Source organism: Camelus bactrianus, chromosome 35, assembly GCF_048773025.1.
Source record: "Camelus bactrianus isolate YW-2024 breed Bactrian camel chromosome 35, ASM4877302v1, whole genome shotgun sequence".
Lineage (NCBI taxonomy): Eukaryota > Metazoa > Chordata > Mammalia > Artiodactyla > Camelidae > Camelus > Camelus bactrianus.
In genome coordinates this window covers 1,542,706-1,559,757 of record NC_133573.1, presented here as the reverse complement: position 1 = coordinate 1,559,757, position 17,052 = coordinate 1,542,706, and the positions used below count along the sequence as shown (strand labels likewise).

At 40.2% G+C, this 17,052-nt stretch overlaps 1 protein-coding gene across 1 annotated transcript in view; it reads right to left on the bottom strand.

Moving 5' to 3' along the window:
- CCDC7 (coiled-coil domain containing 7) overlaps positions 1 to 17,052 on the bottom strand; it is a 196,693-nt gene that overhangs the window by 119,221 nt on the left and 60,420 nt on the right. Inside the window, exons 11-14 of the mRNA XM_074357988.1 lie at positions 13,350 to 13,439; positions 8,328 to 8,413; positions 6,730 to 6,784; positions 268 to 333 (exon numbers count right to left, since the gene is read on the bottom strand). Of these exons, the coding sequence (XP_074214089.1) occupies positions 268 to 333; positions 6,730 to 6,784; positions 8,328 to 8,413; positions 13,350 to 13,439 (297 nt within the window). The remainder of the gene's footprint in view (positions 1 to 267; positions 334 to 6,729; positions 6,785 to 8,327; positions 8,414 to 13,349; positions 13,440 to 17,052) is intronic.

Below are 17,052 nucleotides of genomic sequence, written 5' to 3'. Positions count from 1 at the left end.
ACTTTTACATAGAATATTGTCTCAGTTTGAAATAGAATTCTTTAGTTTGATTAATAAGCAAGATAACATTACTTTCAGCTGTTTTGGGAAGAATAAATATTAAATTTTAGTAATATATTTCTACTGCACAAAATGAGTACACTTTAAACCTGTTAAAATAACACAATGGAGACCTGTTAGTTTACAAGGTCAAAATTCATTTTAAAAGTTCTTTAAAGATATTTTCTTCACTTGTTAACAATTTTAAAGGAACATGATATCTTTTACCTGTAAAGCTAGTTGCAGTTGTTCCCGGAGGACTTTGTTCTCAATTTCCAGAGCAAGTGTTGCTTTCTAGGATATAATATGAGGGGGAAACGTATTTATTTGGTATCTTGCTTTTACTACTATCATAACTGTCACCTTTCTAAAACCCACAGAAAGCCAAGATGATCATTTGAGCACACACACTTACTGCACACTTCTCAGGCACAATGGTGGATACCTTCTGTAGCTATAGCTTCCTATTGCTTTTCCAGAGGAAAGCTGACCTTGAATGTGGGAAATTGTAACTATCATAAATTAAACATTTCATTTCTCCTTTTCTCAAGGCCTAAAATATTTAAATACAAACATCTCAAATTTTAAGAAGCAATTCTACTCTTAACATAAAAGAATAGAGTTCATAAAAGAAAGTCCTTAAAAGAAACACAGTTCTGATTTGGGAAGAATGAGTAGATTCTATTATGCATGGAAAGTCTCAAGGATTCTCCATCCAGATGGACAACAGTTTGAGAAACCGTATCTCAAGTCCCTAGTTCTGATTCTTGTACAGGAGAGTAAGTACCTACGGACAAACCCTGCCACACGTAACCACCAAACACTCTAAATAAAATACAGATATCAACACTAGAAAGCGACCAAGAGAAGGCAGATTCCTGAGCGAAGGCGACTCTTGGAAGAGGAGGTAGTCCTACGTAAGAGTCTTAGAGCTTCCCGGCTTCCAGTCTGAGGGAAAGCCCTGTCCGACCCAGGCAGGATACCTAATAGCTGATTTAAAAAAAAAACAAAACAAAAAACCGAGTTTTCAGAACTTTCAAACCAGCGGACAGAGTTCAAGGCAATCACAAGCACTGGGAAGGTTCAGGGGAAGTCACACAAAGAAGGGGTCCACAGAACAGAAGCCCCAAACCATTCCCACAAACTCCACACAAACCTCCCGACCCCTTGCCAACATACACACAGGGAAGATGCTAAGCCACCTAGCAAGAGCTAGAACTGAAACGCAATTTGAGCTGCTGCCTAAATACAGAATCTTCATTTTGCACCCAATCATGTTAATAAGATATTAAAACAAAACAAACAAAAATAGTACCAATCATAAGAAGAATACAGCAGAATCCAGAGTTTCAACAAGATGATATTCCTGATATCCAAGATGCAATTAAGAACTATTTGAATTTGAAGAAACAGGAAAATGAGACTTCCTCTTAAGAGAAAAACCCATCTACAGGGAAGGAGGTTCAAGATGGGGCACAGGAAGAGCCTGAACTTATCTCCTCCCAAGGAGTCAAGAAATATTCACCTACGTACAGATCAGTTCCCTCCGAAAAGGACCTGAGAACTAGCGAAACACACACTCCACAACAAAGAAAAAGGACTACATGGAGAGAGGCAGGAGAGGTGGAGAAATACTGCTGCCAAAAACCCCACCCCAGCCTAACAGCACACAACAGAGAGGAACCTCAGCAGACAGATGCTCTTCCCAGAGGAGCAAAGCACTGGTGCCCACATCAGGCCCCCGGTGCCTGGGATCTACACCAGAGAGAGGAACCCTGAGATGTCTGGCTCAGAAAGCCAGGGGTACCAAATGCTATAGAAATGAGGCCCTCTGTTACAGGGCTCACCTGTGGTCTCACTCACCTGGAGACCCAGGGAAATAACAGCAGTTTGAAAACTGCCAAGACTCTATGTGAAAGGGGGTCATTTTCAAACCTAAAAGCATTAGCTGGAGGGGTGGTGGACAGCAGGAATGCTGCCCAGGAAGCAGAAGCACAGGCAGGCAGCACTCTGCCCTCCCCACTTGGCCCCAGGCAGGCCGCAGGGCTCGGGTGCGGGGGTGCGCCAGCCAGCAGCACCCCTACCGCACTGTTGCAGCCGGAGCGTCCCGACCCCGGCGAGGGTGGGCAGGAGCAGACGGCAACAGCATTCCCCTGCGCCCTACCTAGTCTGCCAGCGGGTGACAACCGCCCCCCCCCCCCCACACCTGCAGGCTGGGCGGTGAGCACGAGCCGGCAGGGCAACCCCCCTCTGCCGGCCGGCCCCAAGTGACCGCCGGGGCAGCCTGGCCTAAGGGGCTCTCTGGCCGCACGGCTCTGCGAGCTCACCCTCCCGCTACCTTCCCGGAGCCAGAGCGCCCCGCTCCCACACTCCCCAGCCACCTGGTCAGTCAGGGGGGTGCTCACCCCACACAAGGGACGCCCCTGGAGGGGCTGGGGTTCGTCCGCTCCGTGGGACTGTAACAGCTGGAAGGAAAGTCCTTGGCAGGCCACCACCCTCAGGGCACTGCAGGGATATCTGACCAAAACACAAACCTCTTAGCTGAAAAAGGCCTATTTACTCAGCCTGGATCTACACCTGTGGGACCGGCTTCAGACCTCCCACACTTCTAGAGGCCACGGACACACTCCCAGGGAATGGAATCAGGGAGGCTGTGCCTGCGTTCCCCTGGCCTCACTGCAGTTGGACAAGACTCCCCAGGAAGGAGTTTATGCACTTACCAGGAGCCCTGCTCTGTCCAGGTGGCGCCCAGAGGACATCTGCAGACCTCGGGGGCTGGAGGACAGCTGGGATTACCACTGTGACTCCACCGCATGGTGTGTGTCTCCGTATTTTACAAGCTGCGACCTGCGGGCCTGGCATTAAACCAACCTGAAACTGGGTGTTAAACGAGACTTCCCTTCTTGGAACACTCAGTAACACGGGCATTTCAAGGGCTAATCCGGCAGCGCCCGCACAGAGCCTGGCAGCCAAGCGTTCTGAGCCCTCCCTCTCCATGTAGCCAACTGGCACAGCTGGGCCAGGCAAGCGCCCCAGGCCACACTCGCCCCACACAGAGATTGAGCCACAACCAGGACGGACAAGTGACTCAACCCCAGCCCCCTCTGCACACCAGCCTTGGCCCCGTCACAGCTGGTGTACGCACACAGTCCACATGAGAGATGCCCGTGAAGAGCCTGACTCTCGTGGCCCTGGAAGGTTGTGCTTCTAGGCCACACAGAACAGCTCCTACACAAGATCACTCCTTCAGGACTGCAGGAGGTAGTCATTTCACCTGATAGATACAAACGCAGAGCAACAGGCAAAATAAAGAGACAGAGGAATGTATGTTCAGCACCAAAGACCAAGGCAAATCCCCAGAAAAAGACCTCAGTAAAACAGAGATGAACAACCTGAAAGAGTTAAAACTCAAAGTACTTTACGTGAACCGGTGGGATTCTGAACAGACACGCAAGAATGGTTTAACATCCAGAAATCAATCAATGCAACATACCACATTAACAAAACAAAGAATAAATACAATTAACTTATAATTAGTCTGGTTATGAGTGAGTTGAATTATTACAAAAACTCTGTTCTCTCTGATTGCAAAATCCAATCTATACCCCAACTAATCAGTAACCAAAAACAAAAAAACAACAAAACAAACCAAAAAAAAAAAACAAAACCCTAGATCATGTAAAAGCCAAAATTTTGTAAGTTATTAAAACATTTTATAAGCATTATAATTACTTGGACAGACAGATAACAACATCAACTGATTCTAGTGTCCATGCCTGCCTAAGGAAGCAACACTGAACGCATTTTCGCAACAGTTGACCCTTGAACAACGTCGGGGTAGAGGCACCCACCCCGTGGAAAGCCCACATAGATCTTACACTCAGCCCTTTGTATACATGACTCCACATCCCCAGATCCAACCAAGCACAGACCGTGTACCACTATAGGACGTATTTACTGAGAGAAGTCCACGTGCAAGTGGACCCTCGCAGTACAAACCCGTGTTGTTCAAGGATCAACCACAACTGCAAATGCTGAGCAGGATTCAAAGAACCATGTTTGCAGTTCAGATTTCATTACCCATTTGTTCTCTAACCCTAAGCAAGTCACATTTTAGCTTCCACTGATCTCTGTAAAGTGGCCTAGATCAGTGATAGTTCATAACGGAGATTTGAAGGAGGGAAATAAATTCCTTTAAAATTGTCGTTAAATCCACAGTATACCTCATACAGGAAATTCTCACTTTAAATTCAGAAGAAATAATCTAAATGACATGACCTGCTATAGACTGAATATCTGTACCTCCCAAAATTCATATAGTGAAATCAAATCCCCAGTGTAATGGTATTTGGAGGTGGAGCCTTTGGGACTTGAACAGGTCATGAGGGTAGCATCTTCATGAATGGGGTCAGAATCCTCATAAAAGAGACTCCAGAGAGCTCCCCGGCCATTCTGCTATAGAAGGTACAGCAGGATGGTGGCCAGCCAGGAAGCAGGAATCGGGTACCCACTGAGCACCAGACCTGCCAGTGCCCTGACCTGGGACTTCTCAGCCCCAGAGACATGAGAAATGAGTGTCACTGAAGCTGCTCGCCGGTGCTGCTTTGTCACGGAAGTCTGTCGTGGTCTCAGCATCGTGTTCCTCCCCCTAAACTCCTGTGCTGAAACCCTAATGCCCCTGTGGTCACATCAGGAAGGAGAGCCTGCGGGAGGTGATCAGGGCACAAGGGCAGGGACTGCACGAGCGAGATCAGCCCCCCTGCAAGAGAGGCCTGAGCAGGCTCCTTGCCGTTTCCGCCATGTGAGGATGCAAAAAGCAGCGTGAAGCCCAGAAGAGGGCCCTCGCCCCACAATGATGCCAAACACCCAGCCCCAGAACTGTGAGAAGTAAATTTCTATTGTTTAAGCCACCCAGTCCCCGATACTGTGAAAGCAGTCACACGGAGTAAGACATGGCCCAAATGAACTAAGACACTAGTTTAAAGACTTCTGACATTAATAACGGGATTATAATAAATTTTTTAAATACACAAAATGCTATTCTACATAAAATAAGCCGTATGGTATGGCTCCATGATCTCACCCCACAGTTACGCTCTGCATAGTCCACTCCCTGAGTACAGACGCGACCACCTGTGACTCGCTTTCAGCCGCCAGAACACTGCACAGTGACGAGATGGCACCCCCTGTACTGAACTGCATTATCCAGCTGACCCTTGAACATGGGTTTGAGCTTGCATGGGTCCACTTACACAAGCATATTTTTCAATGAATATACTACCTGTACCTCCATTTTACAGATGTTTAACTAAGCGTGGGGAAAGTTTGTGTTTGATTGGAGATCTCAATTTGTAGAATCAAAAGAACTAGGGTCTGAGATGTGATTTTATCTAAGTTCCTTTAGCTTCCTGCCCGTGAGTGAGTCATCTATCAATGCCTTCGTTTCTGAGGCAGAGACAGCAGTACACAAATTTTCAACTGTGAGGGGGGTTGGTACCCCTAACCCCCAGTTGTTCAACAATCAACTATACAGCTGAGGTGATAAGGCGTCATACTCATGAGCATGCTACATCACATAAGGCTCTGTCTTAGCAAACACGAGAGATTCTTTGCTGGCCTTACAGAAGAAGCAAGCTGCTATAATGTGAACTGCTCATGGAGAAGGACACGTGGCCGAGTGTCTCAGTTCCACAACTGCAAGGAACTGAAGCTCACATCCACCTGAGCTTGGAAGATGACCCCCAAGTGAGCAGAAAGCAGACCTCAGCCACCACCTTGACTGCAGTGTGGGCAGACCTGGAGCAGAGGACGGAGCTAAGCCACACTCAGACTCCCAACCCACCCAAACTGTGAGACGATTTAAGTTGTTTTAAGCTGCAAAGTGTGTGATAACTTGTTATGCAGGAATAAAAAACTACCATCATAAAGCTGATCATTTCATATTCAATATCTCAAGCAGTGCTCTCATTTTCTTCCCAAATTTATGTTATCTGATTCTTGAATCACACAGGTATATACCTGTGGGACACTTTACAGCTACTCACTGGGTAAGAGTGACCCAGTGACATATGACACAGCATATGATGTGCTGATGGTTAAGAAACCATCTTGTAGCAAAAGAAGGTTTACCAAAACCCAGATGAAATAAAGGGTTACTTGTATTCTTCTCATTGGACCACATAAGAGTGGGCTATATAGTTTACAGTTTCTAAAAATTTTTAGTATTTGTTTCTTGCACCTCATACATTTTTTAAGTTAGACCGGGTAGACTGTTTTACCCACTTTAGTGATGAAAAGTATGAAGCTCAAGTAGGTTAAAGGGACTTGTCCACTGTCACCAGTAGGTCCATTCTGACTCCCACCCTACATGATGTTCTTTCCTCCAAGATGTTGCCCATAACTGAGTGAACTGTAGGGATTTTTACAACCTGGACATTAAAGATGTTTGGATTTACCATCTGATTTCCTGAAACCTGCTGAGAAAAGCCAACCAACAAGAAAGAAGTATCTTAGGAAGAAACTCAGTACACAGACACACACACATCCTACATCCACATACTAGCCCGCATACACCCACTAGTGCTGTCTATGTATCTGTCTATAATGTAAATATACACACACATATATACACACATACATAATTATAAGAGCCTTAGTAATCAGATTTTGATGTGCAGAGAGAGAGTCTACCTGAACTTGATGCGTATCTTCTTTTACTTTTGACTCTCTTATTACAGACTTCTTCCTGAAAAAAAAATATTTTTAATATATCATGATACCTGCATGAACTTTGTCAGGTACTTAAATCATTTTTAAAAAGTGAAATTTTGAGAGCTGCGGCCAAGGTGGTGTAGGAGGACCTGAACTCACCTCCTCCCACAGGCACACCAAGATTGCACCTATCTACAGAGCAACTATTGAGGAGAATGAAGTGAAGACTCTTGGAAAAGAGTTTCCACAAGTAGACGCATAAAGAAGTAACCCTAATGAGATGGACAGGGAGGGCAAGGACTGCACAGAAAGACACACTCCTGGATAGGTGACCCACAAATGCTAGGACAACTGCAGAGGCTCTTCCCAAGGAGCAAGGGATCTGAGCTTCACATCAGGCTCCCGACCCCGGGGGGGGGTCCTACACTGGAAGAGCCCCAAGAACATCTGGCTTTGAAGGCCAACACGGCTTGCCTATGGGAGAGCAGGGGGCCTGCAGGAAACATAGACTCTGCTCTTCAGGTGCACATGCAAAATCTCACATGCTCTCAGTCCCAGTGTAGGGGCAGTAATTTGAAACTTCCAGTTATAAAATCAGTAAGTCATGGGGATGTAATGCACAGCACAGGGCAGATAGTCATCAATATCATAGTAACTTTTATGGTGACAGATAGAGAGTCATGATGATCATTTTGTAATGTATAAAAATACTGAATTACTATGTCATATGCCTGTAACCAATATATCAATGATACTTCAATATAAAAAAAATAAAATTTTCATAAGGAATTTCATGTTTTTATCAACTGTATTTCAATTGAAAAAAATCATATTTTTAAAAGCCATAAAATTCATAAAGGTTAAATGATAAACAACTGAATAACATTTCTCTAACTTCTCATTGGTACGATTAAAATATAAAAAGGTGAGATGGGGCAAGGATTTTCAAGTACAGTGGTCATTTTTTCTTCTCTAGTCATCTGTTTTTCTCTAAGACAAATGTCAAGACCATTTGTCTCATGAATTTCTTTCCAGAATTTGTGGAATTCTATAAAGACTGAATTCATAGCAATCCCATAAAGACTGAATTCATAGCTTCTTCAAGCAAATTCAAAATGCGCAAGTTTGGTTACTAAAGAAAATATTCATTTAATAAGGCTATCCTACAATAATCCACATACATAAAAATAGGTACTTTTTAATAAAATAAGACAATCAGGAAGTACATCAAAAAGGAACAGCCTAGGCTGGGGGATTAACATACAAATTACTAATCATTAACTAAACCATCAAGTAAACATTGTAAATCCTTTTTCCCCTAAAATTATTTACAGATTTAATTCTGTTTACCTCTTCCTGAGTATCTTGGGTTCATTCTACTCATTTTTAGTTCTCTGTTCTTCCCTTCTCAGCCTTCTCCCCCAATCATATCTCAGCCTGCTTATAAACTATATATTTGCTGAAGTTATATTTTTGTAGACACCTGTTAATAAGTTACATTTATATGATCTCAAATTGTATGTAATGAAAATATAAATTTACAAGGAAAAATGTTAACAAGGATCTTTATGTCTTACTCTTCCAAATCCTCAGATTTTTCTTTTTCTTTTTTCTTCTCCATTTTCAGAGTTTTCTTTGTTCGATCACTTGTAACCTTTGTTTTCTGTGAAAGTTTATGTAAGCCAGAAAAAACAGTTAAGGAGACAATGAATTACAGGCAAACATGTGATAATATATAGTACTAAGATTGCCATTTTACTCTGAGACTCACCGTACTGTTTCGAGGGAAATTATCTGAACAGAAGCAAAACAGAATTAACAATACAGCCAGAATGTTTGCAATTGTGCTTTACTGAATATGAGCTGCAAATAAGCTAATATGTATCAAAACAATTCAATCATCTGACAAATTACAGCCAGTTCCGCCATAACACGATATATGCTGTCCTGAAAACCACCTTATCATGAAAAATCACGTGATAAAAACTGCAGGATATTTGAGGAAAATGGGGATAGGTGCACGGAATGCAAAACACTATCAATGATGCATCAGAAAAAACCAGAAACCTAACAAGAACATTAATCCAGTTTTACACAGTTAAATGATTAAAAGTATATATACTATGAGAAACGTAGCTCTTTATCTTGAAAAAGACATAAAGCTTGTTTGTGGAAGTGAGCATCAGTCTCCAACTTGTGAGTTACTACACAGCACGGGAAGGGGGTTATCTGAAACTGGATGCAAAGCTGTAACACCACACTGGGACTGGTGTGGTGCACTATAACCATGGCAAACCAGGGTAGCTTGTGCAAGCTGCTTTCCACCTTCACCTAGTACTCTTTGCAGATGAACTTATGTGTAAGCAAATGTAAAATCCACATTACGCTCAAACTGTTGAATCATGTTGGAACAAATCTGCATTTCAAAACAAATGTAGAGAACTGACCACATGTTTCAAAGTATTCTTGAACTACTATGTACTAATGGATTATTTTATACAAGAAAATGTAGAAAAATTTCATAATTATTGAAAAAATTAGATGAGCTTAACATTAGAGACCTATTAAGGTACTGAGAGGTTATTTCCTGTTTCAGACTACAACTTCCATTAGATACCAAATTCACTGTATAGACTTCTCACGAGTTAAACACTAAATGTAACAATTTCTCATAAGACAAAGAAAATAGTATAATAATACATTTTAATGAGAATTATTAAGGTCCAAAAATAATTTTCTAGTTTAAAATGAGTTTTGGGATATATTTTCTATTTAATAAAATCTAATATATTGACAATCAAAAAATACTAAAGTAATGAAAGGGGAAAAAAAGACTAAAACAATAATGAACAGATCATCAGAGCTGTGGGACAACTTCAAATGGATTAATATGCTTTTAACTGGAGTTCATGATGGAGAGGAGAAGTGGGGAAAGTAAATATTTGAAGAAGTAATGGCAATTTTTTTCAAATTTGATGAAAACTACATATCCACAAATCCACAACAATATAAGGAAAACTACCTCCAAGACACATCATAATCAAATTATTTAAAAGCAGCATAAAGAGAAAATCTTAAAAACAGTGGAGGAAAACAGATTATATACAAGAATAAGGAAGACAGCAGACCTGTCAGAAACCACGCAAGCCAGAAGGCAAAGGGTATCTTTACAGCACTGGAAGGGAAACAAGGTCAACCTAGAATTCTCTGTCCAGAAAAAATATCCTTCAAAACAGAAAGTAAAAAAAATATTGTTTTTTGGTCCAGATATCAAAGAGTTGAAAGAATACACGAGCAGCATAACTGCACAACAAAAATGATATGGAACCCCTTAAGCAGAAGAAAAATGACACCAGATGGAAATAAATACACAAATGAAAGAACACCACCACAGATGGTAATTAGGTTGGAAAATACAAAGACTGCTTTCTTGTTATTTAAATCTCACTGAAAGTTAGTATTTTACAGTAAAACACAAACAATGTGTTGTGCAGTTTATGTTGTACGTAGTAAAATGTATGACAACAAGAGCACAAAGGCTGGAAAGGGACCAAGGAAAGCACGTTTCAAGGTTCCTAACCATGAAGTGATTCAATAACACTTGAATAGGGAGTACAATAGCTTACAAACAAGACTGTAAACCCTAAAGCAACCCACTGAGCAGCAAAGTAAAAAGTAATACAGATGTTGCCACCTGGAAGTGGGGTGCTGTTGCAACACATAACTAAAACTGTGGAAGTGGCTCTGAAACTGGGCAGTGGGCAGAGGTTGGAAGAACTTTATGAAGGATGAAAAAAAAAGTTAGCATATTATGAAAAGAGAAAAAGTCCTTTAACCTGATAAATGGTATTGAGGTGGGGAGAAAGGCGGGCTGACTGATCACAAGAAACAAGAAAACATTCCCTTCAAAATCAGCAATGAATAAAAAATGTCCACTCTCATCATGTCTATTCAGTATCATTTAAGAGGTCTTTGCCGGTGTAACAAGACAAGAAAAAGAAACAAAGTATTACAAACTGGAAAGCATGAAAATTCAGGCTATCATTAGGTACAGACACTTTGATTATGCAAGACATTATGATTGGGTAGCTAGGTTTGTAGATGCAAAATCCAATAAACAAAAATTTGTTACACTTCTCTAGCAATAGCTTTAAAATATTTTAAAAGATACAAATTAAAATTGCATAAAAATACGAAGCACCTAAGATTAACATAAGTAACAAAAATGAGTAAGAGGTTTATGAAGAAAATCGTATTTATTGTAAGAATTTTTAAAAGCCTCCAAAACTGAGATGTTTAATGTTTATAAACAAAAAGATGTATCCTGATATCCCAGATGTAAAGCTCTCAGATTTGATGTACAGGTTCAATGTAATTGCAGATTTGGACAAGCTAATTCTGGAATTTACATGAAAATGCAAAGGGCAAAAACAAATTTTTATAAATAACAAGGTGTGTTGACTTGCCCTACAAAATATGAGGACTCACTCCAAACATATAATCATTAAAAATCTCTGGCATTGGTGTAGGAATAAACCAGGTCAAAAGAACAGAACAGAAAGAGCAGAAATCTTATTCCACAGTGACATTTTCCAGCAACAGCACACCAAACTGTACACATCTAGGCAGTCCTACTGAGGGAGCTTCAGGAGAAAGCCAGGTAAGAGCAGAGATGGAACAAAGGAGGAGTCAGTAAACTGCAGTCCAAATCTGCCCTGCTGCCTGTTCTTGTAAATGAAGTTCTACTGCAACGCAGTCATGCTCCTTCATTTACGCTTTGCCTGTGGCTATTTCCAAACCACAGAAGCCGGCCTGGGTAGCTGCAACACAGACTTCACGCCTGCAAACCTAGAGTACTTGTCTTGCCTTTATGGTAAACACTGACACCTGGAGTGAGTAAACGGATACAACAGTAATTAGAGAGACATCACCAAGTACAATGGACACCAAGTAATTGTGCCCAGTGTCCGTCCACCCTTCTGTTGAGAAACAGCACCACATTTAGAAGGGTTCTCACCTCCTTTATCTCAAATCGTCTTGGTGACATCTGACCCAAGCAAGGCCACTAAGATCCAGTCATCTAAGAACTGACAGCATGGAAGAGAAGCCGCTGGAGCCGAGTAATTCCAGAGCCAGCACCCAAAGGGAGGAAAATATCGCTAAGTTCCCTCCAGAAATTCCCTGACAGGACAGAAGTGGTGGCTGTCCAGGAGTGTCTGTTTCTGTAACTCTTAAGAGTTGTCCTGGCTCTCTCTTTCACCAAGCACATTGTTCAATTCTTATTCAATCCTTTCAGATGCCCTAAGAGCCATCCAGCACATTTCTTGCTTTAGAGAGGGTCAGTTTCTTCTGCTTACACAAAAGAGAATAAAACCCCTAACTGACAAACAGGAAACTTACTGCCTAACATTTGGCAACAAGGATGAGAACCAAACATGGCTTTGGATTATTAAAATAGATTGTCTACAAAAATAAAATTATTAAGAGAGGATCGAGTTAGGAAAGTAGGCCTCTTTGGAAGAAAACTAATGCAGCTGTTACTAGAAATCCTGAGCCTGACATAGCCCTGCAGCCGCTGCCCTCTGCCTACCGTCCCCTTCTCCGAAAACAGGCTGCCTCTCTTATCTCCTGGTCACCACCCTTGTGTGGATGCAACACTGCTCCCACACGTGCAGAAAGGCTCCTTCCACATTTACCATTCACCCTGGTACACTTCTTTAGGTTTCAACATACGAAACCCAAAGAAACAATACAAGGAAGCAAAACTAGAAGCTGCTGCAGCATCTTCAAGTCACGAAAGAAGCTCCAAGGATTTCTGAATGTGGACCTAACAGTGTATGATTAACTACTGCTAAATTCTTGCACTTGGCCAGACGACTCAATTACTTAATATGACAATTTACTCCTTTATTTTTAATTTGTTTATTTTCTGTTCCAACGTGGAACTATACCTAAACGGAGCTATTCTCAACTGAACATACGTGACAGCCCTGATCTTGTATATGATGCTGACGCAGGACCACTGCTTCTCTGACCGAACAGGTATAAAACCTGGCACTAGTTTTCCTTTCTCCCCTAGTAAAGAAGAAATACCAAGTAACTAACACCAGTGGTCAAGGTATTTTTTTCATTCTATGTTGGTTTTGTGTTAAAACATACATCTTATATTTTTAGGTAGTTAATAAAAATTTGCTTCTAATCCATTTGACCTTGTATAGTGTGAAATTTATAAGCTATATAAAAATGGAAAAGAAGAAAGGAAAAGGGAAACAAATTTTATCCTTGGTATTTCTATTCACTCTATGTGGTAAGAGTGAACTGGGACACACACATTACATAGTTGCAAACAATGCAACAAAATGCGTTTAAAACATATTTGCAAACCTCATTTATTGATATTTTAATAAAGTTAAATATTTGGCCTAGAAACATCATTCAGAATGTTTCAATTTTATGTCTCTTTTTCACAGCATCCTTTTGGTTTTGATAGCTGGTACGGTAATTTAGAATATTGATATTTATGATTTTTTTTAAAGCACAGCTGCTACCAATTATCAGTACTGGTATGTACACCATTTTCAGACAAGAAGGTAACTAACCTTTGTACTCTTCAACTTCTGTAGTTCATTTTCCAACAGCGATTTCTCCTCTGACAACACTTGAAGATCATTTTGAATCTCCGTGTTTTTCTACAAGCAAATATCCTAATTTCGTTAATTATGAAAAGCAAGTATCTCAATACAGAGAAGTTATTAGGGTACTTAACTATTAAAGTTGGAAAGTCTTCAATAATTCATAAAAGTAATAAACTTTGGTATAATTGAAGTGCTTCTGACTGATAATAAAGCATATTAAGATTAAAAGAACAGACAAAACTTTTCCAGCTCACATATGCAAAAAATGTCTTGAATAAACTGAGCAGGCATTAGATCTTTATGTAAGATTATGTATCCTGACAATTTTTAGAATATGTTGACAACATCAAGGACAAAGGACAATTTTTTTTCCATATGATTAAGAATACATTCCATATGGTAAGAGTACGTTTAGTTTTTGGTTTTTGTTTTTCTTTTTTAACTGATGTGTAGTTGATTTACAGTGTTAGTTTCAGGTGTATGCATATGTGTACACAGATATTTTCAGATTCTTTAAGGACCAAGTACAATTTCAAACTGAGAGTGCTATACTTACAGCCTCCAACAAAGCTTTATCATTCATAGCTCTGAAAAACAAACCAAAAACATCTAGAGTGTATAATTCTACATTTATATTTTCATTTATATAATATAGTTATAATTTCTTTGGAAAAAAAAGAAAAAACTTAAAATAATACAAACAAGGTCAGAGGCTAACCTTGACTGGCATTCCAAAACTTCAGTGGCCACCCCAAGGATAGTGTTAGTTTGCTGTGCATCTTTCCACAACTTGTTCCATGGATTTAGATTCCAGTTCATGTGCCTATTTGATTCTATAATTTCTGTTAGTGGGCTGGATGTCTGTATTGCTTTCTTTTCCACATAAATGATGTCACTGTATATTTGTTCTCAACTTTTTTTCACTTAAAACAATTTCCTAAATCTATTTATACTGGTAAACACAGATCTACCTCACTCCTTTTAAATACCACTTCTTATTCTATAGCAGGATTTAGCAAACTTTTTCTGTAAAGAACCAGATAGTAAATATTTTAGACTTTACAGGTTAGAAGATGTCTGTCACCACTAACCAGCTCTGCAAAAGCAGCGACAGATGGTGGGTAAATGAATGGGCGTGGCTGTGCTCTAATAAAACTTTACCAAAACAAGCTGTCAGCTAGATGTGATTCATGGACTGCAGTTTGCTGACAACTGTTCCAGTGTGGACGGACTGTATTGTTCTCACTAATGAATGTTTTATTTATTATAATCAGAATTTTAATAGCTTTATTGAGATACAATTAATATATCACAAAATTCACTCAAAGTATACAATTCAATGGCTTTTAATATATTCACTGAAGTTGAGTAACTATTGTCATGATCTAATTTTAGCACATTTTAAGTACCCCAAAAAGCAGCTCTGTAGCCCTTCAGACTAACTCTACATTTCTTCCAACACTGCCCCAGCCCTGGCAGCCACTAGTCTACATTCTCTTGCTATAGATTTGCCCATTTTGAGTACTTCATAGAAATAGAAATATACATGGTATTTTTAGACTGTTTTCTTACACTTAGCATGTTTTTCAGGTTCATCCGTGTTGTAGCATGTGTCAATACTTTGTTACTTTTTACTGTCAAATTATATCCCATTGGATGGATATACTCATTTTATTTATCCATTCATCAGTTTACGGACATTTGGACTGTTTCCACTTTTTGACTATTATGAATAATGCTACCATGAATATCTATGTACAAGTGTTTGTGTGGACATATGTTTCCTTTCAATTATAAACTCTTCTATTTCTTAAGAGTGTGAAACAATGGTACTAATTCCTCCTTAAATATGATAGAAACAGCCTAAATGTCCATTGACAGATGACTGGATAAAGAAGATGTAGTATATTTATATGATGGAATACTACTCAGCCATAAAAATGACAACATAGTGCCATTTGCAGCGACGTGGATGTCCGTGGAGAATGTCATTCTAAGTGAAGTAAGCCAGAAAAAGAAAGAAAAATACCATGAGATTGCTCATATGTGGAAGGAAGGAAGGAAGGAAGGAAGGAAGAAAAAAGAAAGAAAAGAAAGAGAAAGAGAAAAGAAAAAGGAAGGAAGGAAGAGAGAGAGAAAGACAAATGAACATAAATACAAAACAGAAACAGACTCATAGACGTAGAATAGAAACTTGTGGCTGCCAGGGGGAGGGGGGTGGGAAAGGACAGACTGGGAGTTTGAAATTTGTAGGTACTGACAGGCATATATAGAATAGACAAACAAGATTATACTGTATAGCACAGGGAAATAAATACAAGATCTTGTGGTAGCTCACAGTGAAAAAGAATGTGAAAATGAATCTATGTATGTTCATGTATAACTGAAAAATTGTGTTCTACACTGGAAATTGACACAACATTGTAAACTGACTATAACTATCTATCTATCTGTCTATCTGTATCTGATGGAACTCACCAGTGAAGCCATCTAGCCTGAGCATTTCTTGTTGGGAAATATTTAATTATCAATCAAATCTTTTAACATGTTACAGTTCCATTCAGATTTCCTAGTTCTTGAATCTGTTTACTCTGTATCTTTCTAGGAGTTTGTCAGTAAGTTACGTGTAGTGTGTGTACATACTCTGCCTAGTTCTCAGGGTCACTTGCCCTTTTTGTGGAATTATACATTCTTATTCTCATTCCTTCTATTGTACCTGCACACATTTTCTCCCAGTCCACTGCTTATCTTCTGACTTTGATTCATTTTTGAAGATGTTTTTAATTTTGATAGAGTAGGATGCCTTCCCTATGTTTACGATTTTGTTTTCTTACATTTATGTCTGTAATAAACATTAAATTTAATTTTTTGGATGCAGTGAAGCAAGCCGTCATTATTTTTTTGGCCATATGGATGCCTTTGCCTTGCTAGTGCCCAAACTGGCCACTGAAATTCATTGAAGACTTTGAATTTGCCACATTGGAATTATGATGACTCCACCTCTGACATAACGTAACTACCTGTGACACACGGACCTGGGCTAAAGACAGTCTGAAAACCAAGACAGCTTTTTACCCTTACTTCTGACCCTTCCGCCTCCTCAGGAAAAGCGCCATGATAGATTTCTTACTTGGCCTGCTTTCCCATCAGGACCACACATGATTCTGGTGATGGGTCATATTCTCACCAATGCTGACAACTTCATTCCCAAGACCAGTCACCAGATCTCAGCACTCTGCTCACCAAAGAGGCACTAGGCCTTCAAAAACTGTCCTACAGTCCAATCTCTAGTTGGACTCCCAATTCATCCCATAATTGAAGAAAGAACTTTTCAAGGTCATGTGGTGTCCTGAGCCCTATTCAAACCCTTTAGGGAGGGGTGGATATGACTTCCCTTACCTTAAGCCTTAGAGAGGCACTCAGAAAACTGGTTGATGTTATGTTATGGAGAAGGCAGGCAGTAACAGTCAAGGAAGACCTTCCCTGTATACCTTAACTTTTCTTCCCTGCTTTCCCAAAAACATGGACAACAGAAACTACAACTAGCGAGAAAGGAGGAAATGAAAGAGAAAAGCCAACCTCATGCCCCAGCAGGCTCCACCTGGGGTACTGGGGCAGGGGAAGGGAAGAGAAGTCCTAACTCTGAATGAAAGTTAAAATACTGACT